The 27,843-nt window shown below is 41.8% G+C and overlaps 1 protein-coding gene across 5 annotated transcripts in view; it reads right to left on the bottom strand.

The window, feature by feature from the left end:
* Nucleotides 1-27,843, bottom strand: part of LOC117439237 (uncharacterized) — a 59,685-nt gene that overhangs the window by 10,113 nt on the left and 21,729 nt on the right. For all 5 annotated transcript variants that reach the window (XR_011642559.1, XR_011642561.1, XM_034075063.2 and 2 more), the window contains exons 6-10: nt 23,322-23,474; nt 19,814-20,014; nt 17,663-17,739; nt 16,656-16,761; nt 9,609-9,839 (exon numbers count right to left, since the gene is read on the bottom strand). Coding sequence is in view for 3 of the 5 variants with exons in the window: in XM_034075063.2 (XP_033930954.1) it covers nt 9,609-9,839; nt 16,656-16,761; nt 17,663-17,739; nt 19,814-20,014; nt 23,322-23,474 (768 nt within the window). In the remaining 2 variants the exon portion in view is untranslated. The remainder of the gene's footprint in view (nt 1-9,608; nt 9,840-16,655; nt 16,762-17,662; nt 17,740-19,813; nt 20,015-23,321; nt 23,475-27,843) is intronic.

The following is a 27,843-nucleotide window of genomic DNA, read 5'->3' as shown; positions in this document are numbered from 1 at the left end:
GAGGAAAGTGAGAAAGTGAGCCAGCAACACAGAAATGGAAACATTTATATTTTAAAAGTGTTTTTCTACTTCAATATTATACTGGAGATCCATTCAAATGTTTGTTTGGTGTGTGTGGCCTAGCATTACTATACTTGTGGGGACCTAAATCTGTTTACATAGTCACCTGTGGGGACTCGCCTCCCTTATGGGGACAAAATGGAGGTCCCATAAGGGGAATCATCAATTTTAGGGTGAAGACTTGGTTAGGTTTAGGGTTAGGGTAAGGGTTAGGCATGTGTTGGTTATGGTTAAGGTTAGGATAAGTCTCCAGGAAATGCATGTAAGTCAATGCAATGTCTCCTGAAGTGATGTATACATGGTATGAGTGTGTGTGTGTGTGTGTGTGTGTGTGTGTGTGTGTGTGTGTGTGTGTGTGTGTGTGTGTGTGTGTGTGTGTGTGTGTGTGTGTGTGTGTGTGTGTGTGTGTGTGTGTGTGTGTGTGTGGATACATACAGATGCATTATTATCTTTTGAGTCTACCGTTTTTTCCACAGGTGGAGGAGCATTTACTAACATAATATACTTAAATTCACTTTGAGGGAATTCATTGTAAAATAGCCAAATTCCCAAAAGTCAGCACTAACAGTATTTAACTTCATTTATGTGTTTCGATCTGGTTCATACGTTTCTTCTAGTCATGGGTCACTTTGCAGATCAGGATCTAACCTGATAAACACATAACATATACATGTATGATTAACAGATACTGCTACATATGAATCTTCATTACATTGTGCAGTAGTATTCATAAAGTTATCTTATTTTGTTTTGCTTTCATCTTGCTCAATACGAATCTGTTTGGCATCATATGTTTGTATTAAATATGTACCAACACATTACGAGGCAATCATTTAATGGTTTCAGGCCGACATTAGACAAGTTCGCGTTTGCTTTCTGACAGGGCCATTTTTATATTTAATGTTTTGCCACTGTAGAAATATTGATTTAATCAAGCAAATACATGACAAGAAATGAAATATTATACAGATATACGAGTTGATATAAGATATCTTTTGAAACAGTGTCTGAAAAGCATGTGTTCGGAGGCAAAATGTGATATTTTAACTTTTAGTCCTCGGGATTGTGAGAAACAGCATTTTGATCTGCCTGTCTGTCTCACACGCAGAAGAATGACAATAAAGTTGACTTTGGCTTGAATTTTGACTTTGATTTGAAAATATTACATATAATGTTAAAAGTTCGATTTTAAATTGTATACTAAGGTGAAGAGAAAATGCTGAAAGAATCAGAGTGTAAGGAAGTTCAACATCAGACCAACACACACAAACAGCCCCATACAAAGTGCAGTGGTGGAGGTCGGGGGGGTCCTGGCTGAGGGGAGCACTCCGTCAGGGAATCAGCCGGACAAAAGGTGCAGTGGAGTGAGAGATTGAGGGAGGAAGCAAGGGCGGGTGGAGGAGCAGGACAAAGCGAGGCGGTAAAGCCTCCTGCCTGATAGCCTTATCTGATTCCACTCCAGCGCTTGATGGCTTTTTTTTCACCCTGCCTTTAAAGCGCACAGGTTGTGCCTTTGGTGTGAAGCCTAGCAGAAAATGTTAATCAAGAGAGGGACTGTGTGGAGAGAGGCGAGAGAAAGGGGAGAGTCACTCTGTTGAGGCCATAATCTGTAATGAGACCGAGGTGATTCAGTTGCAATTGAGAGACGAAGAATGGGGCCATGATGATGATGATGAGCAGGGAGGTTCACTCTTTCACTGGCGTTTGTTTTTGTGTTTTGTTCCTTTTCTCTTGCAGAACTACGGCTCCTGCCCCGGTCTGCGGGCTGCAACCAGCCGTGCGTCACAACTCATTTAACACACACTTGGACGTCATTTTCCATGTCTGCAGTTGACAGATGAAAACCACCGCTGACTGCTCCTCTGACACCTATTGGTAGTCATCTGTGTATGATTTATACTTCCTTTTGTAATGCTTTTTTTGGTAAAGCTGAAAAGTGACCGTAGCTCTGAGTAACAAAACTGCCTGATATAAGGTGGTATCAAATATTTCATATATCGTTTCTTTGGGTACATGAAAAAAACATTTTGTTGGAATTAAATAACTTTTAAAAGCAGCGAGATTAGTTAAATTAGTGTTCTCCACGGGGCAGGACTTAAAAGTTAAAAACTGGAAATACTGGAGGGCCAAAATGTGAAAAGCAACAAAATAGACCAATTATAAAATCCAATATGCAACTTGTTTGGATAATAGTTTAAATAATTTCTTCAATCGAAAATGCCCAAACATTTCTGTATCCAACTTCTCTTATGTGAGAATTTGTTGCATATCTTTGTGTTTTGCTCTTTTAGTTGTGATTAAACAAACGTCACTTTTTAGAAACTTCTTCTTTCACTGCTTTCCGAAATGTTATAAAAATCTATAAAAAAAGAAATAAAAGTATTAATAAGACCTTGACGTCATTAATAGTTGTTAATGTTGAATTTTGTAAAGGGACATCTTTTGGCACCTTCATCACTAGCATTATTGCTTGCTAAAAGTGTTAAAAAGACATCTTGTATCAACTTTTAACGGCTTTACGGAACTAAGAGGAGCTCCAGTCAGTAGGTCACCATGGAAGTTAAAGGCATGTCTCCTAGCAACATCGTCTAATCTCCTAGCAACAGCTCAGATATTTCGTGCCACAAATATACCTAAAAACGACTCATCCTGCATTAAAAACAGGAAGAGAATACATGCTAGCCGCAAAGTCATTCTAGTTTGGATAACTTTTCACCGCAAAGAAAAAGTAACGTCATTAATTTAAACTGCATTTAATTATTAATTGTTTGGTTGTTTGTGTTAAAAGATCATGTCTTTTTTGGTAACTTTGGCTTCTTTTAAAATGAAAACTTTGGTAGAGAAATATTACACAATTATCAAAGTATTATCTTAGTATCAAGTCAGGTACTGTATCTTAAAGGTCCCATGTCATGGCCATTTCTACTGATCATATTTCCATTGTTGAGGTCTACTAGAATAGATTTAAATTGTGAAATTTTCCAAACTCACATTGGTTTCTCATCCAGCATCTCTGTATAGTATGTGTATTCACCAGGTATTCACTCTCTGTCCTAAACGGCTTGTTGGAGCTCCTGCCCCCCCCTCCCTGTGAGCCCAGTGTGCTCTGATTGGTCGGGACGTTGCGAGGCTCGTTGCGAGGCTCGTTGCTGCTCGCCGCTGCTGCAAGCTGCTGCGAGCTGCTGCGAGGAGCGGACAGGTTTCCGTGTCGGCGATACAGCGAGAACAAGCGAAACTCATCCTGAGCACACACAAACACTCACAGCCGAAGTAAAAACAATAAGTGTGGCTTGATATTGAGTAAGAAAAAGGTTTATAACGCTGTGAGAATGGATCTGCGGAGAGCATTTCTCCGCCATCCCAACTCGTCTATTACCAGCGTTCAGGGAGCTCTATGCAAGTCAATGGGACTCCCTGTTAGTTAGCCAAGGGATCCTGGTGTGTGAGGTGCTCCACGGATTGGTCCATTTCGGCCAATCCGGTCATTTGTTGTTGATTTGGGTATTCACACGTCACAGAACCCAGGAAACAAACAATGGAAAATGAGAAATCTCCAACGCGGCGTTCTGGGGCAACATAGACAGGTATTTTCTGTGTTAGAGTTGTACTCGCTATAGGGTGTACTTTGAGGGTTGTTGACTCTGCAGACCGTTTACATGCAGACAAACCTTCATAACAACAAGGGGACGGGTAATAACCGGAAAAGCATGACATGGGACCTTTAAAATAAACTCAGCCCTACTGACTGCTTATATAAAATATAAAACACACACACACACAAATACACAAGGGCCTATTGTGTTTTTAATGAGTTCACTTGTTTGTTTCTCTCCTTCCCGCTTAATCCCAGACTTTTGTTTCTGCTCATCATCACACTGTATAAAGTGTCCCATAATTCCTTTAACAAAGGTCACATTCAGCGGTGGAGAGGAGATGACCCCCTTCTCTAATAGCAGGAGAATGTCAGAGTGCAACATGCCCCACATATACAGCCCCGAAACACGAGGTTGAGAGCGCGAATTTAGAGCAAATAGCATTCACACACAGAGAGATAAAAAGAGTCTAAACCGTTTTCAACCGCAGCATGTCGATGAGAAATGGGTCTGTGGGATGCTTTTGGTTTAAGTCCTCAAACATGTGATGATGCTGTAAATAATGCCTGAACGCGGCAAGACAAAGGCGTAAAGTGTGATGTGTGGAGCTGTAATATAAGAAGGTGAGAGGTCTTGAGCGCCAAAGCAGACCTGTGAACCAGGCCAAGCGTATCATTTCACAATAGTATAGAATGAGCTATTGTTGCGCGTTCGGACCACGCTCCACATCAAAGGTAAAGATTGAAATCTTATCTGATAAAAGCGTTACAGGAGAGGCAGTGCAGACCAGCAGGAGGTGCAGGAGGAGCGATGGAGCCATATATGCACAAAGAGTATAAACACCTGCAGTAAATGCTATAGGCATTGATGTAGTGAAAATCAATGTATCAGTTAAGTTTATTTTCTATCTTCTCTACTATGAGTTTGATGCTATGATATTGTATAATATGTATGTCATACATATTTAACTGAGCCTATGAAGATTAAAGGATTAAGATTAAAGGATAAGTAAACTGAGTCCTTGTCACAGGAAAGAGATTCTCACACATTCATAACATCTCATGAATGTTTATATTGTTTTTGTCATATGTAATGAATTTAGACCACTTTCAAGATATCTGTTTTTATTTGTGTTTAAGTGCATTTTTCTGTCATTTAAGAGGTATTCATTGTTCTTTTATTCCTTGGTTTAAAACATGAAATTACAACTGGGGATTTTCCATCCGAATTATTCAGGTGATGCAAGAAATAATCTTACGAAATAACAGCGTTTTTCAAGTTTATAAGATAACCGATTCACAGTTTTTCCAGACTCTTAAAGTTAAGGTAAATTATTATATCATTTTTACAGTCATATCAAGTTTTTCTTGGTAATTCTATAATAGGTAAATGTTGATAGTACCCAGGGCCTCATCTTTTGCCTGTCACATTGCTTGATAATGTATTGGCTTCGCTAGTAGCCGACATTAATGTCCATGACGGCATAGACTTCTGCTGTTGTACCCACATCTAACAATATCCATTGGAAGGCAGCAACGGATCCAGACTCTTACAAAGACTGGTACATCAATATTCTGAGTGCACTAGGGAGTGTGTGCTGGTGTTTCTGGCCACCACAATGTAAAGTGGTAAACAGTGTTTGCAGCCTTCTCCTGCAGGCGCTGTTGTTGTTCCATGAACACACGACTCCTCCCACTCACTTTCTCCAAAAAGACTGAGGAGTGTGTGAGTGAGTGAGTGTGTGTGTGTGTGTGTGTGTGTGTGTGTGTGTGTGTGTGTGTGTGTGTGTGTGTGTGTGTGTGTGTGTGTGTGTGTGTGTGTGTGTGTGTGTGTGTGTGTGTGTGTGTGTGTGTGTGTTCAAGGGGGGTTATGTCTCTGGTAAAAGAACAAACAAAGACACCATAGCGGCCACACTCCTGTCTCTGGCTGCACGCCATGTGCCTCACCACAAACCACAACTTACTGCACACACACACACACACACACACACACACACACACACACACACACACACACACACACACACACACACACACACACACACACACACACACACACACACACACACACACACACACACACACACACACACACACACACACACACACACACACTCGCGCGCCCAATCAGCTCTTTCCGCAGATCCACACTGATACGCCCTTGAGAGCCCAAATCATCTATGCAATACCAGATCTCCAGAGATAACCTCACAAAGCAAAATCATCTGCTATTATTGCCTGGCGTTCGTTGACATTGTGCCATTAATAAGGCCATTGTGGAGGGCGCTCTCTGTTTGGACATCGTATAATAGACTCTTTGACAGATTTACTTTGCTCTCTCTGCCCCTACCCCGTCCTTTTTTCTCTCTCTTGTGAATACAGCGTGCATACTCCACGCCGCCGCTCATCAATAGGCGAGCTGTTTGTTTGCTTCTGGACTGATGGTAAATACATAGAGGTATTCCAGACCAAAGGCTGAGCACACAGGGGTTACATAAAGGCACTGTACCAAAACACGCATTAGAGAACCCCCCCCGCACACACACGCCTCACACCCGTAACCTCCCTTCATGTCTTTTTTAAGCTACTAGTCTTTCTTGTTCATTCTGTCCGCAGTATTTTTCAACAACAATTATGTCTGTGCCCTCAGGTGGAAGATAGGCTAGAGGTGGGTGGGGTCAACACTAGGCTGGCTTCAAGGCCCCCAGGTGTTTGGTATCAACATTGACATTCATCAGAGACAACCCACAGAGTCCCTCACACCGCACTCAGGTGCTAACAGACGCTAGCTGCTGCTCGGTGGAAACACAAAAGAGACCACAGCTACATGACATCAGTGTTACCCTGTACTCTACCTACACCCGTGCAGTCTGATCGGCCTGTGCTGCACACAAGTGTCACATTTTAAAAGTTTAGAAAGGGAATACATACATTAGCAAACCAAAACAATTAGCTGAAAGAAGCTGAAAAGTTCAGTAAAAGCTGACAAAGATAAATCTCTGTGGGTTTGTCCCTACTATTGACCCCTTTAAAATAGTACTCACCGGATCCATTCACAGTTTATATTAATACTGATTAAAGCTGCTGTATACACTCTTTTACAATTGATTTATTACAATTTATTATTGCTATGACTGGCGGCTACTTCACTGCTTTTATATGTTCACTTTCTTCATAATGCTGCTCCTATTTTGATCATGGAAGTGTATTTATTTGATTTGATTTAAATGTATTAATGTGTGCTTGCCTCTTTAAGTAGTCTACTTATTTTTGACCTTGCCTTCTATCTTCACTGTCCCCTTTGCTTTGAGAATGTAAGGCTTTTTTTTATTATAATAAAAATCAATGATCAAAACAATCTATGTCCTTTTATTTCCGATCTAATGATGTGGATATTTTTTTAATATATTGCCATGACAACTATATAACACGATATCTAGATATGAGAATTTAGAACCAAAGATAAAGAGGGACAATAAGCACTTACCACTCAATCTTTGGCCCACCATACTTGATTTTTTGAGAGGCATTTGTCTCTAAGGAGCCAGCAAAAGTGCAGATGTCACATAAACAACTGTGGCTAGAATAAATAAAAACATCCACAAATACAAACACTGGAGTAGATAAGTTGGTTGAAAGAGTGAAGAGTGAATGGATGGTGGCAGGGTACAGAAAGTTAACGTTGTGTGTGTGTGTGTCCATGGGTGTGTGAGGGGGGGGGTTCTCTGTTTTGGGAAGCCTTTGGCAAGTGCTCAGCGTTGGACCGATAAGGGACAATTATGACCAGTTAGTTTCACAGCCTAATGAGGGCCACAATTACAAGGGTCTGCACAAGAGCTAGTCAACACACGCTGGACGCACCCACGCACACAGGGACGGACACAAACACTTTTGTGCTAACACAAACTACGGGCGTGTGTACATGCTTGCTTTGAGACACAACAACAAAACAAAAGGACCCCGGTGAATATTCAATGGTGGATAATGACAGATTGTATCAGGACACGCTTTGTAAATACACCACACCCATCAACAAGAGCATAGTCAGTGAGAGTCTTTCTCTGAAGAGCACAGCGCAAAAAAAATACACACTGACAATTGTCTTTGTGCTTCAAGTGTTATGTTTCTTTAAAAGTAAATCCAACCTTACGTGTTTATGTTCACCGTGATAGCAAGGTTTGGAATCGATATGCATGAGAACACATTTCCAAGAAATGATGCTATCATGCTGATGTTCAGCAGGTTTATTGTTTACCATGTTCACATGCTAGGTTAGCGTGCTAATGTTTGCTGATTATTCAAAACAAAGTACTGCTGAGGCTGATGGGAGTGTCTTTAACGTTACAGGTATATAGACACAAAGAAGACACTAATAAAGAACATGGATCCCTAACGTTATAATTGTAAGTATATATATAATTCTGCCTGAGGGGAAAATAAATGTCTGAACCAAATTGTATGGTAAAGTGGTGATGAAACTTTATGTTTAAGAGACGTTTAACTGAAAATCACCAATATCAACCTCATGGTAGTGATACAGAGAAAGTCAAAAAATCCACAAAGTCATACTCGTGGGAACATGAATATATTTTCCAAACTTCATGGCAATCCATCCAATAGTTGTTCCAGCCTGAAACAAAGTAATGGATCCATCAACAGATTGCATGCCATCCTGATTAATTGTGCTAGCATTATTGTTCACTTAGTTCTCCAACTTTAAACCATATCTCTAAAACAACCTGGTTTTTAGAGGAATACAACGCCACACATACACTGACCCAGGTCCATACTCCTGTAACACAACAAAAGCTTTCCATTAGTAATAACCTTGCTGTAGAAACCTGAGAACAGCTGCAGGGTTCTTCATCCTGCTTGATTACCGTCTGAACAAACCAGTCCAATCAGTCCCATTCATGGTCCCAGCACTCACTGGGAGGACCCTAACCCGACTCACCCCTGTAGAGGGCCGGCCCCTCAGCCTTGACCTGAGGTGTGGATGCTTATTGTCGGACTCACCAGCCCCAGCGCATTCACAAAAGCTGGGAAGCCAGGAATTAGGCTGCTCAAGTGTTGATGAGGGGACATTTTTAGAGTCGAGAGGAGTATTGGTAAAAGCGTCAGGTGTTTGTGTTTTTCCCTGCACGGTCTATTGTTTGAACCACAAGGCAAAGAAGAGTGTTGGCTAGCAGAGAGATTCAGCTTTAAAAGGAGGAGGAGAACCCAGGGTTTAGTTATTTTTAAATCTACAGTATTTCAGAAATTGATTAATTCTTATCAAAATCTATTCAGCCACTTTATTATATCTATCTATCTCTTGGTATGACGTTGGACCCTGGATGTGTATTGTATTCACCCCTACAAAACAAACATTAAATGAAAAGTCAATATATAAATGAATCACAGAGCACCTTGTTTGATTGGTGCTAAATAGCCCATCGATGAATCCCTGAAGCGTTGAAAATATTTATTTGACGACAAAGGAAAGGAACTTGTGGTGGCTAGAGGTTGAAAAGATGATCTTCCAAGTACAGTATTATTCAAATTGGACCAAAACAGCCTGTGAGAAGAACGGCTTAAGTGCTGCAACTTAATGTGGAAGTTTCCATATATTTAGCTTTGTTTTATAGCTAACTGTCATCTGGAGTGTTGCCAGGTCGGGGTTTACACGTGTAAGACAGGTTAAGGTTAATAGGTTTAGTAAAAGGTTTAATCTGATTTAGTCTGCCCAAGGTCTAAACATGTGTGTTTGCTGTTGTTATGTCTCATTTAATGCATGAATAAGAGCACATGTTTTTCAAAATTAGTATGAAAGATTTAAAGACGTGAAAATGTAGAGAATTCAAAATATCTAGGCTTCAAGGAATATGATAAAAAAACAAAATAGGAAGTGGGTTTAAAAGGGACAAAGTAGGAGTGAGGTTTAAACGATCTTGTATTGATAACGTAACAAACTCACAGTCCTCGAAGTTGGAGCGACCGTTGTTGCTACTTTGCTGATGAGGCGTTTCGTCCTGCAGTTTGGAAAGAATGCTCAGCACCTTTGTTTTCTTCTCCTCCATCCTTCTGTGAATCTCCTGAATTCTGTTGTCAAGACTCCCGGGCCTCCTTCCTCCGTCAGAGTACTCGACTTGTTCCCCCCGACCAGGATAATTGGACTCTTCTTCGATGGGGCCCCCTTCATCTGAACCTGAAGCGGAGAGATACAACATAAAATACATTTAGAAATGTAATGGAGTCTTGCATCGAGCAGTCTTTTTTCTTATTGCATCGGACAGGGGTTGGCTTTTTATATAGAAATACTGTAATCAATACTGTCCTGAAACACATCTGTATTCATAGTCGTCCACACGGATGTAGCCACTTGGTAAAAAGCACTGAAAACCCATTTCAGTTCCTCTAACAAACACTAATTCTCATCACATTGTTCTCTTAAATACCACAGTCACATTTCCCTTCAGCCCTTTCAGGGTCTCACTAAGGAACGGACGCTCTCCCTGAAACTTAAACAGCCAATTAAGAGCCCCATTATCTGTGAATATAAAGTCCACAGAATACACTTCTAGGTGTAGCAGCGCAGAGACAAAGAGCCATCAATGCAGACTTGAGCTTAAGGAGGGCTTTGATTGTCTTCCATCAGAGTTTTGGATTCTTTTCTTGTTACTTATGCAAACGTGAGTGGTACTTCGCATGAGCGATAATTCAAATGCGATGTGTTTTGAGATGGTTTCATTAATAAGGAGGAGAAAGCTTGACCAGTTTGGAAGCTGACAGCAGATTCATCGAGGCTTCCCAACATGGTGGCGTGGATTCATTTTTCCCGTCAGTGAGCGCACAGAGGTCAGCAGCCCAGATTGATGCAGCCATGTCTCATTTGACAGGCCGTCTTCCACCAGGCTGCACACAATCACACGCTCACGTCCGCCTCATCGTCCTGCTCGAGTCTCAATGTCACCAAAACACACGACGGGATGAGAAATGTACCCGTCATTTGACAAGAGATTACAAATGTCTTAATCTTTTAATCTGCAACATAAAGTAAATGTCTAGGATATCTCTAGAGACATCATTATGAATGTGATGAGAAAATACTGTTTTTCAAAAATCATATATTAACTTCATAAAATACAAGATATTTATCAAATGTTTATTGATGTGTTGTTTAATTTAACTGATTGATGAAATGTTTTATAAATTCGAAAATAGTGATTTTACCAGCAGAGTAGTTTACTCCGCTTTTAGCTCGACTCAAGGCGCTCAGAAGCAATGCATTGTGGGGCAGTTGAGTTGGTGCAGTAAGTGGGCGCCGCATACTTTTACTATTTAAGTATATATACGGGTATTTTCTCACGTACACAACATCCACAAGCCGTGTCAATTAACTAAATACCTAATTCTACGTCATAACTAGTATACAAAAAATGCACTTTCGACACAGCCCTTGAGCCACAATCAAATGTAAATCAGTTTTTAGTGTCCTCTGTAAACTTGGTCCCAATATTTTTATTCCGGTTCAACTTGCAGCATTTCTGTATTTGATTGTGTTTTCTATACATGCAGCAATTGAGTGTCAGCCGAGTGAAGACGTCTTCCTTGTTCCCTTGTGTTTTCTTTAGTTGTATTGTGTTGAGTCTCCAAGGTGACGTCTTCACATTGGTTGTTCTGTCTGATAAAAAGAAAGGGAATCCAACGCTATTAATTTTGCAGACATATTGAACAGTAGAAAGCTACAATATCCTCTCATGTCAGAGGCTTGTTGCATCAAATGTTTGGAGTTTTTTCTTAATAAAATTATCCTGACGATTAATTAAAGTATCATGCTATTTTTAGGCAATAGCACAGGTCTCAGATATATAAAAATATATCAAAAACATGTCTATGAAGTGTTTTGCTCAAAATACCAAACAGATCACCAATTCTAGCCATGCCTCATATCCCTCTATTTCACTTCCTGTTTCAAAAGTGCTGATTTTGGGTATAAAGCTTTAATACAATTAAAATTGATAAAAGATTTAAATTGATAACAAATAAAAAAGGAGGGGGCTGAGCTCATGCAGGACCGGCAGCTACTGTCTAAACTAAATACTGCGGTGATGAAACGCCATATCATGGATTATCAAGGATTATTTCTGAAACAGTATGGAGCTCAAAGGCTTTCTCTCTTGCCGGTTAAACCACAAGGTGAGTTCCTTTTTATTTCCTGCTTCTTCACACACATGCTCTCCAGTACAGGTTAGCTCTGAGTGTTAGTGATGCTAATGTAAACATGCACCGACCATATTACATCCAAAACAGTCGGGCATTGTTTCCGATAGGGCCGTGGGTGGGTGTAAAGCCAGCCTACATTTCCGATATTACGTCATATCGGACGCAAATCTGGATCAGCTCCGTTGTAGCCCCGTTTTTAGAGATTTGGGTACGGAGGAAAAGAGGGTTTTATTTTCTGATGCTGCGTGAGTTCCCTGACACACCGGGGACACATATTTATGTATAAAAGACATCGAAAAGTGCATTTTGCATGATAGGTCCCCTTTAAGTAAAACTAATGCTCAACTTCTGGATCAACTCAAAACTGAAAGAAAACCTGTCCAATCCTTTTTCTCGCACTGAATCTATAAATCCAAACAGATCTTGTAATGTACCATCTTTAAAAAGTTTAAAGCAGGTTGAAACCGCAACAAATTATTCAGGATTTGGTTTCCTCCTTTTGAAACCCTCCTATCCTAACCTCCACCGTGGCCTAATCCATGAATGCTCAGCAGTGATTACTGGTCAGTTAAAGCTGGAAACAAGAGCCCATCTAAAAACACACAGAGCAGGTTACCATACCAACAGCAGCATCTGAACACAGCAGATAGCTGGATTTGGCTGCGAGTGGCCGAGTCAAATCCCCTCGCTGATCTAAAAAAGGCCGGCAAGGACAATAAACACACACACACACACCGCCCACCCTACGTCCGACCCTCTGCTACACACACACTGCCTGCCCTTTACCATCCAGCGCACCAGGCACAGGCAAGAAGGTCGGACTTGTATCTCTTTCTTCAAATGTTTGGGAAAGGGATGAGCATCAGCGAGACAATCAGCGTGCAGAGGCTATTCACTGATGCCACCCAGAGCTTTCACTCCTCTATCTGCTGGAAGAAAGGCAGAATAGAAAATCCTCACCAATTTATTATTCATGGGGAGGGGATTTTCCTTTCAGGGCTCCTTTATCGGAGCCTTTCCCAACACGTCACTCTCTCTATCAGCCCTGACAAGTGCCAATCAAAGGGCTTGAGTCCAGGTTTTTGGGGAATCGCTGGAGGATTTCAGAGACAATAGCCAATGAGTCCACAGAGATGGTGGCTTAGAGACAATGGTGACATGGCTACACTGTCAGTGTGTGGTCCTCTGTGGGGGAAACGATCCTTGCTTAGTACACGACTAATCTCTGCTTGCACCATCTCTGTCTTTCTGGAGGCTAATCTGTCCCGTAGCTTCCTCAGCTTTCTGGAACAATCCACCAGGGTCAGTTCAGATTAGTGCTCTTTGTGGCCCAGCACATCGCTACATTCATTTGGATGCTAACATCTTTAGTAGCAGCTGAATGCTAAACACTGGAGTGAAGGCAGAGTGACCGGGGCAGCGGGGAAACAGTCAAGAAACAATTATGAGGGGGGGGGGATTATTCTACCTATGAATTCCTGATGAGCAGAAACAGACAAAGGTCTAAACATGAGCCTCACTGGGGAACAGGAGCATCTCATCACAGCTGATATCCGGCTGTGCTTTAATCTCAGAATTGCTCGACAATTGACGATTTATTTAGAGACAGGTGGGTAATTCATTGAAATTGAAAAACCATCAGAAAAAATGGTTAATCAGGATAAATAAAAAAATTAAATAAAATTGAATTGAATTTGCCCTTGTGTATTAATAGTCTGCCTTCTTCTTATTCTTCATCTTCTGACGTGCTGGTGATTTTAAACACTTTTCACCCTTTCAGACCATTGCACAAGGTTTTCCGTGGCTCTGGAGAAGCTTTACAACATTTGAAGAAATGTGTTGTGAGTTTCCCCAAATTGCAATAATGAATCCGGAGTACCACTTTTAGTTTGCAATATTTCAGAGAGAGTGAAAAGAAAGACAAAAACGTTTTTTTGCACAAACAGTCCAAAAGGCGAACAATACCAAAGCTGCATTTTACAATGTTGTTTAAACAACACTGACCCATCATAAAGTCGTTAATGGTGAACGTGTTAGCATAGAGACGCTTTTCACACATCAAAACAGTAAGGCCTATTGTCTGAGCAGACAGTCAAATGCTCTCTAGGGCAATGTGGAATAAAGTTAGGAGGTTATTCTCTGTTGGCTTGTCACTCCAAGTGAACAATTTCAAATTATACATACTCATTTCATATATAACTAAAGGATAACTAAGGGATATATAACTAAAGGAAAGTACATTGTTGGTTGTTTTGCTTGATAAATAACCAACACTTATCAACTGAACTTCAGCCATTTCAACATAAAAACAACATTTTCAACCTAAAATCAACTATTGCAGATGCAAACAGCGTCTCAGTCCCATTTTCTCGACTCTCTCATACCCATTGAGTCGTGATGGGGTCATTCCCTCTATTACGAGGAAGCTCTATTCAAAGGTTGAACTGCTCGCACCTCCAGGGAAACCAAATCTCACCTTTCCCCACAAAGACATGCCACACACTGGGCATCTTTTAGAGACCGTGACCTCAGACGTGACCCCTCCACGCCCTGCTGATGACCCCCCCCCCCCCCTTCTGCCCCACATAGAGTGTGACCATGCCTTTGGCCGACCAAAGGTCAAAGCACACAAGCCATCACCATGATCCTCCGAGGGACATCTTTTTTCCCTAGTCGAGGTTTGCCTAATTCTTATGGGGCAGTTAAACAGGGAAAGCCTTGTCGTAAAATGCGCAAGGAGCTGAAAAACGTTTTAAAGCGGCAGGGAATTGAAAACATTGTGTGCCATGACAATGGATGTACATTGTATTCATTTAACAAGCTGATAAATCAATCATTCTCGTTAATGAAGAAACTCTTCAAACATATAAAGCTCATTCCTAGTGGCAGGGATAACAGAGGTGTGGTCAACCAAGAAATCAAGTAACACATTGCACAGTATAGTAAAAAGGTTTCTATTCATTTCAGGGCCCCAGACTAACTTAGGCTGCCTGAATGTTTTTTAACAGGACGAGTAATAATTGCTACGACTAGTCAAGTGGTTTTGACCTTTAAATTGGTGGAGATCGTATTTCAGCAGCCCTGAAAACTAATACTTCCCTGTGATGCAATGATGCAGTCACCCCTTAAGCTATACAGTATAAGGTTGCATCATTGTTCACCATCTACACAGACGTGCCAAGACACTGCATAATGCCTTCAAGTGTCTTTGATATTGTTTTAGAAATATCTGGATTGCTAGTTGAAAGTTTTGACCGTGAATTTAAATTTCTAATGGGATCAAACAAACTGGTTAGTGGAAATGGTTTTCCAAACAGGTAAACGTGTTTGTAGCTGTTCTGAATTGCCAGGCTCAAAGGTGGGAAGTGAAGCCTGCTGTCGTAGAAAGGGGTGACACCCTAGGACCAGTACAAATAGAGATAACCGGGGAAACTCCCACGTTTCACTCGATTTTAAACATAAAATGGGACGAAAGTGGCTCAGTGAAGAAGAAAAAAGGGATCATATGAAAACAGCTGTCTTCCCTTCACACGCCTGGTTGATTGCCTTATACATTGGGCATGTTTGATGGACTGGCACATTTGAAAAGAATACAAAAAATTGACATCTGAGGTAGCTGGGAGCACCATGATGCCTTAAATCAGGATAATCACAACAGGATCATGTTGTCTCTTGTTTTAAAAAAATGGATTGCCGCAACAGCCTGATCTAAAGTTCTACTCTTGGATTTATTTCATCATCAAAAATCACTGAGTAATATAATAATTAACTTTAGCATCCTTGAAAGTTGACATAAGGAATATCGGAGTAGAAAGACAGACTGTGAGCCTGTCCTAAACGGTTAGCTGCTGCTTGGCCCTCAGACATATCAATCGTGGACATGATGGATGCGTTTGTAATATCCTCAAGGAACACAGCATAGCATGGACCATTAGTGATACAGAGCAATGACTGACACTGGAGTGATTCACTAGCTAGAGGTGGGAAAAAAAGGGGTGTGATTTGAGTCTGACAGATGTGGTTTATGAAGACGGAAGAAAAAAGAGACAGCTATCAGCTAAAGCATGTGTGAAACTTTCGGAAAATGTACTTATTGTGGTTTGTTTAGGTTCTTAATAAATGTTTGGCCCAACTTAAAGTCAAATTAGCTCCAAAGAAAAGATGTCTGGTGGTATTAACCAACATTGATGCATCATATTTGCTTTACTTCTATGATGGCATAGCAACCTTTCTTTGTATTTTTTTCAATTGAAAAATTCCTTTTCAATTTAGGTAAAGCATGTGAATAAACTATATATTTCATGCCCTTGATGTGATTCTCAAGTCCTAGTGTGGCCTTGGGTTTGACACCACTGAGCTAAAGGATGGCTCTCCACTTCCATGAGCTAGCAGTACGTCAGCAACATGTTTCCTGTGTTTGGCTGCCAGCTTTCCAGTGTTTGTGGTCCGTACAGTAAGCGCTGCCTCTGAACCATCATTCATGAATGTGCACAAGCGGGCCACACAGGTATAGGTGATACTGCGAGCCAGCTGGCCCTAGAAAGGATTAGCGGGCTTAAGTGTACCCGAGGCGAGGGAACGCCAAACACAGCGCTGACAGTGAGGAAACAATGGCTCCTCCAAAACCAGAGCTGACCGGGACTGAGTGGGCTTTTACCAGATCAGACGCTAATGGTGGAGAAGGGCTCTTGTATTGATTAACTATTGTTGCTAAAGGCTCTTAAGAGAGCGTTTTAACAGAGAGGCGATATTTCATAGCAGCACACACAGATCAAGATAGATTTAATGGATACAGTACCCGGAATGGAATTGCAGGGAGAATAGGTGGGTGTGGACATGTTGCATGATGGACTCTTATCTATGATCCATGATGATGGTGACCCAGAACCCCCGTCAGACCCGTCCTGCAAGAAGACAGAAGAAACCTTTAGCAAGCGAATGCACAACACTAGTTTGTATTATGCACAAATTGACTTTTCGTAGAACATCGAGGGTATCGCCAAAAGAACATTACAAATATTCCTTACCCTTACCCAGAACCAGCAGCTCCTCCCACTCCCCAAGTCAGACATGCCGCTGGTTTATCAGTTTCTCTTCTTTATAAATAATCCAGTGTGTTGATACTTGCTTCAGTGAGGTGCATTATGCAAATGCTGGTATGAATCCTGCTCGGAGCACTCCAGCCCGTCATTGTGGTTGGACATAATTGCAGGGGGCTTATGAGTCTCATTCATGCTTTTCAGGGGCCCTCTCTCATTCGTCATAAAGGGGAGATTAATCGTAGATCACGTGGAGCACCTGCGTCCATTCCACCGCAGTGCAGCATGCACAAGCCCTGTTTACCCCCCTGACCCCTCACCCCTCAGCCCCTGTCTGATCCTGCTGCTGGAGCATCCTCTGAAAGAATCCCACCGCGCCGGGCGTTGCGCCGAGTGAACCCCCCTGCAATGAGCTGGTGTAAAAGCCTGCCTGCTTGTGTACAGTCTCCCCCCCACCCAGCCCGTGACTGATTAACCACACACCTGCTGCACGCCGCATGCCCTCTGTTATATTGTGTCTCAATTATCAACAACAATTTGGCTCGCTTTACTGGAACGACAGTTATAAATGCATGCCAGTTAAAGTTCGTAAAAGGGGGTCTTTGTGCGGCAGGTCTGAGGTTATTGTGTGATAGGAGTTGATTATCCAAGGTCTAGTGTTTGCTCACGACAAGGAGCAGTCCTGCTTTTGGAGAAAATCTGATAGATGAACGGAGGAGGGGGGTAGAGAGTGAAAAGCGGTTTCACAAGGGGCAGCGGCACTCACCGATTTGTTTTCCTGGACTTTCCCTGCGGAGTCACACCTTTCAGAAATGCTGCCAGCTGTGAGGGGCCTCAGAACACCTGACAAAGGCACACAGGAGACAGCGTCAGGCTAAAAGGAGAGGAAGCAGTTCTGTGTGAGGCAGGCAGGCGTGCTCCCGTGCATGTGTGTACATAAGTGTTAGCCCCCGGCGCACACCAAACCCCACTTATCTTTTGTACTTGAGTGTGTGCACAGATATGAGTAATGTCGTGTTTTAGTTCCAATTATGGTTTTAACCTCTGAGCAAATAATGGCAAAACACAGAGCCACAAAACCCTGGAGGAGCACCTGTCTACAGACGTGTGCCAGGTGCGAACATTGTTCCAGAGACACAGAGAGAAGGAAAGACAGGCTTCTAGAGAATTCAGACGGATTAAGTTGTAAACATTGGTGGCACTCGAATAAAACACAAAGTCACTATGGTTATCATATTTCCCTTTTGCAAAAAATGACATTTAATCATTGAGTTCTGGTGAAATCTAGCCGAGCAAATAGATTTATTTGTTTAGGTTTTGAGATATTTGGCAAAGAGATTTCTGCAGCAATGCCGATACAATGGAGCTAAATGGTATGCCAATGGTTTTGATGATAATCACATTTTTCATTGGTATCGGAGAGTTGCTACAGCTTTTTGTTTGCAGTTGGAAAGCTGTTTGGCCGTCTGAAAAAACATTACTTTTACTTTTCGCATTTGGTAAAAGTTGTGATATTAAACGTTTGAAAGCACATCTCCAAAGAGACTTGAAAGCCAAGTGTTTACAGCGCCTGCAACATTACAGCAGTGTCCTGGCTTCTATTGCAGTCTGAGGACACCTAGCACATAACATACTACTCTCCCCCCCCCCCCCCCATTTAAAGTATCTCCCTATGATACAAAGAATGCAAACATTTGAGACTAGAAATTGTTTCTCAATTTTTAAACCGGGGGCTGAAACTGTTGCTATTCGCAAATCGTGATAATGTGCGGGCCAGAGGTGAACACAGATTAAAAAGTCTTAGATAAAATGACTTAGCCAATCTTCACAAAAATGTGTGATAAATCTCTGCGACAGATATGTTAAAACCTAGATAAATAAACCCTAAACTAAGGGTTTACTAACTAACTAATACCACTAAGTAAGAGATGTAATTTGGTTGCACCGAACCTTTAAACGTCTACAGTTTTTATCTCATGTTATCAGACTATAAACGACAGGCGCTAGACTGAATCGCTTTTCCGCACACACTCGTCTCAGTTTCTTATCCTCTCTTATGTAAGCAGCGCTTGGTTCCAAGTGTCTCCGGCTATCTCGGTCGGGCTTTCCCGGTTAATGATCCACTTTTGCGGTTTGATCTCTATTAATATGGCACATCGTGATATCCCTATAAACCTTTCCTCTGAGCGGCCACACCTTCAGGTAGAGGCAGTTAAAGCTCACAGCGGCATGCCTGGGAGCAGATGAGAGGCGGTATCACGGATCGTTAAAAGAAAAGCCGCTCCACGCCATAAAGGTATCTCTTACTCTCAAGGCCGGCTTACAATGTTGGGTTTTTACACACACACACGCGCACACGCACACGCACACGCACACACACACACACACACACACACACGGACACACAGACAACTACGCATTGTTTTTAAGTTGGCGGTTTCTGCTTATCAAACGATCTCTTTCAAACTGTCAGAAAGATTCGTCAGAGTTCAGTGAACTGAGATTGCCTATCAGTGATGAAAGAAAATATAAATAAAATCACAAATAATGATTTCACAAGAACACACATTTTAACTTTTAGACTGAATAACACATTTCAATAGTTAGAAAGAAAACTTCAATTGCTGACTAAGTTGATTTTGAGTGTGAACTTCCTCTTTTAGCCCCTGGCCTTAACACGCTGCTTGTAATAAGAATATATATATTATTTTACGGGATATATTAATCGTAAAACTTCTGTTTTAATTCATTTCCACGCTCAAATTGTTGTTTTTAGGGATAAATAACATTTATTTTATTGTGTTTTGGGTGAAGTTGTAGCTAGATTTGATCCTTTATGTTTTTAAAGGCTTTCATTTTTACAATATTATAAGTTTCTCTCAATCTCTCTATGCGTATTTCTCATGAAGAGCTGTACCTCCTGAAGCCAATCCCTGCTCATTTCCCATCCTGACATCGGACCAGTCCTGCCACAGTGAGAGCTCCTCTTCCTGAGGGAAGGGGCTCAGCAGGGTCTCGGGCTCCTGGCGGTCCAGGAGGAGCAGCTGGACCCGGGACAGGGAGCCCAGATTCCCCGAGTCACAGCCCACCGTCAGCGCCGCAAGGCCTGGAGAAAGCTCTGCAGGGGGGAGACAGCAGAGTCGGAAATACTGGAAACTATCCTCAGTGCTGCAGAACAAAGCAGAACAAATTGATTTGCCAGCTTGTCCTGGAGGTCCCGAGGATAAAATAAGTCCTTGAAGAATAGAAAATCCTGCATAAATTTCCCTCATATAATCAATTAGATTCAAAAAGTTTTATTGTCCACTACTATTCGCTGTATATAAAATAGGAACAAAGACGCTTTAAACAACAAATAATAGCAACATTCAAGGTTGCAAGTCAAACTGCAAAAATTCAAGAAGTCCAAAAATGATGGAATCATAGAATCAAAAGGCCATTAATGCGTTCAATTTGAATATATGTACAACCGTTGACCTGTACAAGCAAATAGCCACCATAAATTGAATAACTTGTTGAACTGGATTAGGAAATTACTGTACACAACACTGTGCTCCCTCCCCCCTAAAGTATCTCACCCCCATCGCCTCCCCTGTCCCCCCCAGGCTCCCAAGTTCTCCTCGTCACACCCAATTAAAAGCGGATCAGTGACAGTGTGGCTCGCTGAACATGCAAATCCCGGCCCACGCAGGCTGGGTGTGGAGATGCCTTTCCTCCGCGTGGGGATTTCACACAACACGCTCTGCTGCAGGTACCCCATGACACACACACACACACGCACGCACGCACGCACGCACACGCACACACGCACACACACACACACACACACACACACACACACACACACACACACACACACACACACACACACACACACACACACACACACACACACACACACACACACACACACACACACACCCTCCAGTGAGGCTGTGTTCAGTTGCACACTGACACACTGACGCTTGGTAAGGTGATCTCTCAGGTGAGAGAAAGGAACTGATAAATGAAGGAGTCGTTAAGAGGAAATCCCGGGGATAACTGCAGGTGTAACTTAATGTGGCGGCACACACTTTCAGTTAGGCCAGTGATTAGCCCATCATTAGCCAAAAGAAGCCACACGATTGAAAGACACTTAACAAACACAGTGGCAGATAACGAATCTTGTGATCGAGGGGTTGGACATACTGTTACCACCCACTCGGAGTCAGACAGGAAGTCACACTTCTAGTTCGAATGCTGTATACTTTGAAAAGATGCAACATGAGAAACATTTTTCTTCTTGTATCTGAATCTTCCAATGAAGGCACTGTTTTTATTTCTCTCTGTGCTAAAGAACATATCTAGGATTAAAAGACTAATGTCACAGCAGGATTTGGAAAAACTTGTCCATGCTTTTATCTTCAGTAGACTCGACTACTGCAATGGTGTCTTCACAGGTCTCACTAAAAAATGTATGTAAGGAAGCTGCAGCTGATTCAGAACGCCGCTGCTCGAGTCCTCACTAACACTAAGAAAGTGGATCACATCAGTCCTGTTCTGAAGTCTTTACACTGGCTTCCTGTGTGTCAAAAAATAGATTTCAAAATACTGCTGCTGGTTTATAAAGCACTGAATGGTTTAGGCCCAAAATACATTTCTGACCTCCTGCTAAATTATGAACCATCCAGATCTCTCAGGTCTTCAGGGACTGGTCAGCTTTCTGTCCCCAGAGTCAGAACTAAACATGGTAAAGCAGCGTTCAGTTATTATGCTCCAAATATCTGTAACAAACTCCCAGAAACCTGCAGGTCCGCTGGTTTTAATTGAACTATTCATATCTTATACTGCACTGTAACTTTTATCCATGTACTTTTTCTTTTAATGTTTATTTTATTAGCTTTTCTTTTTAATGACTGATTTTAAATGCCATTTTCTTAATGTCTTTCATTTTTTGTAAAGCACTTTGAATTGCCTTGTGTTGAAAAGTGCTATATAAACTTGCCTTGCCTTGTGCTTCAGCAGCTTTAAACTAAATTGTCCTTTTCTGCAATCTAAAACGAGGCCTAGTCCCCTCCATCATGTTTTTGAGGATCAACTATTATTCTTCCAGTTTGTGACTGGCTGATAACATATCTGTATTTTTCAATAAAAATCCTGCTCAGTGGAGCTCTAAATCAGCCTTGTTCCATATACATGCAAATGATTCTGTGTGATAACAATCAGTCTAGCATTAGCTTCCACTGGGCAGAGCATTTGGATTGATGTTATCGCCCTGTGGTTGCTACGGCAGCGGTCGCCCTGATCCATCCACATCCCCGGGGCAAAGGTTGTCGGGGTCAGACGGAGGTTCGGGTCAAGCAAGCAGGTTAAACACCTTGTCAGGGATTAGCGGGCTATGAGGGAGGTGGAGGAGGTCTTCATTGGCTGATTTCTCTCTCGGCAGCTCACTGAACCACCTCCAGGACACACATACACACGCTATCTCTCAGAGGCATGCACACACACATTGCATTTACTCTGCTTTTGTTGGGCAACATGGGCCGACACAAAGAGCGGACACAGTGAGCGCTCAGATAAGCCCGTCCCCGTCTGTAACACGGCAGAAGTCAGAGGAAGAGGGCATGTCTAATTGAGACTTTACTGGGAGCCACAAAGAGATGGAAACAGCAACAAACAAACAGCAACGCATTAAGACATTGATTACATCACCATGTTGGCAGCTCAGGCAATCAGTCGCTTTACGTTGTTTTTTTCACTTTTGTCCGAATAATTCATCTCCAGAAAGAAAAAAAGTCACGAGCTAACTTTTCGAGCGTTGATGTAATGTACACAATATGTTTAATGATATATTTAAACAACAAAATAGAACATTTATAATGTTAATCTCATGATGAAGAGGTTTGAATTTCACGTTATGAACCTTAAAAAGCAATCAATTAATCAATGGATTTGATAAACGTATAATTTGTATAATTGAATTGATATGGCAAACATCTCATCATTTGCTGGTATTCTCTGTATTGTCTCATTGTCTCTGTATTGTCTCATTGTAAATTAAAAGCATTTTTAGGTTTGGAGTTTTGGTAAAAAAACTAAAAAGCTTTTTTTAGGTGTTTCTTCTATGAAAGTGTTGTATTTTTTTTGTCAAAACCATTGATATAATAATGGAAAACAATACTAAGACTCCACTTAGCTGGTAATTTGTGAGGTGCTTTGAGCTTAACAGTAATGTCAGCAGGCTTTGTGCTCTCAATGACAACGGCAACAAACTGATGTTAAACAGGTATAGTGTTTACCATCAAAATCACCATAGCATCTTCGCACGCTAACATTTGCTAATTAGGACTAAAAGACACAACTAACAAAAATACCACTGAGGCTGATGTCATTTGTTATAAACAGTAGTATTGGAAAATCTAAATCGTGTGTGTGTGTGTGTGTACCTGTGTTAGGTGAAGGGCTACAGGATGAGTCTGAGGGCAGGTCCTGAGACTGACAGGAAATGGACCGAGGGGCGATGGCCTCCAGTTCATCGAACGCATGAGACTGACTGCAGCTGAGCTCCGAGTAGCGAGACGCTGCTGAGCCACAGCGACCTGCACGCAGTGGGAGGAATGAGGCATGATGATAAATACAAGGATGAGGGTTGGACGCAGCTTTAATGATACATGTGGACACAGCGGATTGTTTCATTAGGAATAATAATAATAATAGGAAACAGCAAAAAGGTGCATGAATAATAAAATAACTGGGAGAAATGATCAGCACAAGCAACAAGGGAAATGTAGGAAGTAATATTACATACTTTCTTATATAAGATACATAGATGTATTTGCTTCAAGGTTATCTTTTTCCTTTTTAATTAGTAAGATAGCAATAATACAAAAAAAAGATTCACTACACTTTAATGTTTAATTGAACTATTCATATCTTAAACTGCACTGTAACTTTTATCCATGTATTTTTTCTTTTAATGTTTCTTTTATTAGCTTTTCTTTTTAATGACTGATTTTAAATGCCATTTTCTTAATGTCTTTCATTTTTTGTAAAGCACTTTGAATTGCCTTGTGTTGAAAAGTGCTACATAAATAAACTTGCCTTGCCTTACACTTAATTCATAATCTCATTGCTTTATATTTTGAAAAAAGAATGCATCAAATTGCTGTCCATCCCATCGTTATGATTTCAGTAAATCTCAGGGATGTAGACTGGATTAGTTAGAAGAAGAGAGCTAAAGCAAATCTCCTGAAGGAGGTTTCCTGGTGCAGCTATCAGATTTTAAATCTGGGTTGCATGTTGTTGTGGGTTTAGTTGAAGCTGTCCCTTCCAGGTTTGACACTCTGACAAGTGGACACACAAGCCCAGGACCTCCATGAGTGCAGCCCCCAGGCCAGGTAAGTAGCACAGCGCTTTAGTCAGAGCTCACCTTCACGAAACACAAACTCTTCACCTAAACTCAAATTACCACTCAAAGGAATGCTAAAACTGTCAGGCTAATCAGTAATCACTTATCTCCTTTAAACCATCAAAACAAAAAACGTTTTGCCTGGTTTAGAAATCAGAGGATTAGTTAGAGAAACTGTTTCGCTGGGTGGCGTGTTTTGTATTTCTCCTGAAAGAGGCTTTTCTGGGCTTTTCTCACATTAGAAATGCACAACAGCTTGGCTCGGACAAAAGGATAATTTATACAGAGGCTCTAAATGAAAAAAGGCAAACTCAGCTCCTCGGTGTCTGCCCACATGGACAAGTTTAAATGTACACATGGAACCGCCCTCACGCAGTCAAGTATCTGAACAACGACACACACACCGCTGCACTATTGTGCACTTGAGCGGCTCGGTGCTCTACTCAGGGAAACAATGGCGGGACTTGACTTGACACTTCAAAGCATATTGCTGCTGTCAACTCAGCTGTCATTCTCAGCAGATGAGGAAGGCTGCACCAAGTCAGGGAGAGTTTTTTCGGGGAGGTTAAAGGTGGCGATGGGGGGGTCAGAGGGTTTGATATGACAGAGTTAAAGGCAGACAAGGCCTTCTCTGTGCCGGGGCCAAAAGGACCAGAGTGGAGAGGAAAGGCCAGGCCAGGACAGGGCCCTGCTTCATTGTCAAGGACAGTTACACTCTGGAGATGTTGCTCAACACAGGTCAGCTCAGGGTCACGCTGTACATTGTAGGAGGTCTGAACAAACCATGCTGGGGACAAAAAGGGCTGAGTGAGACGATGAGACTCCCATCAGCCATATACAGTATGTATTATCCAATTGGATCCTGCAGAAACTTCCTCATCTACTGCTTTTTTTCTAATTTTCCAGGGGTCTTTATTTCTAAGAAAATCAGTTCTTGAACACAAATATCCCTCTACAAAACTTCTTAAAAGATTTTGATTAAGAAGAACTTGGGCCTTAAAGGTCACCTATTATGCAGAATCCACTTTTCATGTTTCTTCTACATCAACATGTGTCCCCTCTGTATAAAGAGACTCTGAATGCTTCAGGAAAAAATATTTGCTCTCTTTTTGTCCTGATCCATTTATATAAAAACCTGTCTGAAAATGAGCTGATCAGATTTTGGCCACTTTATGATGTCATAACTATTTTTTGGCTTGTGTAACCATTAGCCAATCACCAACCAAGGTAACCCCCCCCCCCCACCTTATCACCTGAATCTTCTCATAGAGCACCATTGTGTTCTTTTTAACCAAATATCTCTCATACCTCATTCACACCAACGGTGTTTCGGGGCCGGTTCGGAGCTGGAGCTTGAAATGCACCGGGTTTTCCTGTTCACACCGCAGCGGAGCAGCCTCTTAGCTCCGGAATCCGGTTCGTTTCAAGCACCAAAAAATTGTCCGGCTAGAGCAAAAGCACCGCATACGTCACGCTTACGTCGAGGCGGGAGCAGGGGCGGGATCAACTCCTGAACAACAACAAAAAGCCGGTGTTTTATCCAGTTTGTACACAACGATGGAGAAACTTAACAAGCAACAGTGGTCCACTGAAGAGACCAGCTGGGAATCTGGTCTTCCCAAGAGGTATAGAGGAAGCTGGAGCACAATCGGCCATTGTTGTTGTTGTCAGCTGTGAGAGGTTTCCGTGCGGTTTGGCTTTATGAAGCAGGCACGCAAACGGTTACGTCATGACACAAACGATGACGCAACGACGCAGCATCAGTCGGACTCTGGGCGGTGTGAAAAGAGCCGGAGCTAAACCGAAGAACCGGTTCTGAACCTGAAAAGCTCTAGCACGGAGCTTGAACCGGAGTTGCGTTGGTGTGAATGAGGTATCAGAAGGGCGTGGGGAGTGGCTCCTTATTTTCATCTAAAGTAACAGACAGAGAATCAGCACTTTGGAAACAGGGCTGAAACAGAGGGGTTTAAGGGATGCTACAATGCAGGATCTGTTGGGTGTTTCGAGCCAAACACTTCAGAGACATGTTTTGTATTTGAGACCTATAATGTATTGATGAAAAAGAGTATAATAGGAGACCTTTAGATATACAATGAGTAGGCTTTTCCCAAAAAACAATGTGTGGACTCTAGGGATGTAACGATACCAACAACTCACAGTACGATAATATCGCGATACAAAGTCCACGGTACGATATTTATCGCGATATTGAAAAATAAATGGAAAACAATGTAATCTTTTTTTTTTTTTAAATTGAATTTTTTTTTCTTTATTAAATAATAAATCTGATTTGTACAGCATTTTAGTAGGATAGTAGTATTTTAAAGTGTCAACAATATAATAATCAGACCCTGCAATAGAATAAATCATGTTTCACAAGTAACTCAACTCTAACTCACTCACTCAGCATCATCAAGGTTATCTTTTAGGAATATGAGCATGTCCACATTTCCAGGTGGAAGCTGGGATGTTTGGGCGTTTACAAAATCCCCTGCTGTGGAAAAAACTCTCTTGCTTGGTACTGATGTTGCTGGGACAGAGAGATATGCTTTGGCCATGGGTAACAGCAGTGGGTCAAACTGTGCATTGTCTCTCCACCACTTCAAAAACAATACAGTTTTTGCCAAGAAGGTGAGGCTTATTGACAGGGCGAGATATAAATATACTGTTGGTACTTGTCAATGTCTCTAAATGTAAATACGATGTCCTTTTGTGTTATCTGTTGTTTTATGTTGTAATCTACTTGCTGCCATGTTGGACAGGTCTCCCTTGAAAAAGAGATCGATGATCTCAATGGGACCATCTGGTTGAATAAAGTTTTTTTTTCCTTTTTAATTATTTAAAAATAATAATAAAAGAAAAAGGTAGATTTTGTCAGCCTCACGACGGTATTGAGACGTTTATTTACCGCGATATCGCGATATTCGATATATCGTTACATCCCTAGTGGACTCCCTATAATCACTTATGGGCCACTAGAAGTGTTTGTCGTTTCCTGTATCCGCAAAGAGTTTGCCTTTTTTCTCTGTCTCGCTGTGTCGCTGTGTTCTGAAATCTCAGCCAACTTTAGTGAGTCATCATAACAATTACAAATGATTGGCAAAACCATGAAAATAGACCCAAGATGTAGTGAACCAGAATCCTTTCAGCTTGACACACTGCTACATTGAGGCCACACTAAGCTGAGGTGCCTCCATCTGCAGGGAAATAAATGAACCAGTGACACTCGCACTGTGTGTGCTATGAAGAGAACAGCGTGCTTCAATACAGCACGGGCCCCCCGCAGTACAGCACCACACAGAGAACAGTAGATGTCTCGGATAGAAAAGAGAAAATCCCTACACAATTTCCACATTGTTTGCCGTCTTTCATAAAGTTCCAGGAGGAGTCAGATGTCAGTGGCCCCGTCCTTTATCCCTATTGGGAACGGTAAATTAGTGTCCGCAGGAAAGCTGCAGAGGTATTCTATTGTGGCGTCGCTCCGCAGTGTTCTGCCGTCAGCGAGCGTTGGTCAGTGTGGATTTATGACCATCGGCTACACGTCTCCCTCTCATAGCCCA

The sequence above is a fragment of the Pseudochaenichthys georgianus genome, chromosome 23, assembly GCF_902827115.2.
Source record: "Pseudochaenichthys georgianus chromosome 23, fPseGeo1.2, whole genome shotgun sequence".
Classification (NCBI taxonomy): Eukaryota; Metazoa; Chordata; class Actinopteri; order Perciformes; family Channichthyidae; genus Pseudochaenichthys; species Pseudochaenichthys georgianus.
Note: the sequence above shows the minus strand (reverse complement) of the source record. Positions and strands in the feature narration are given on the sequence as shown.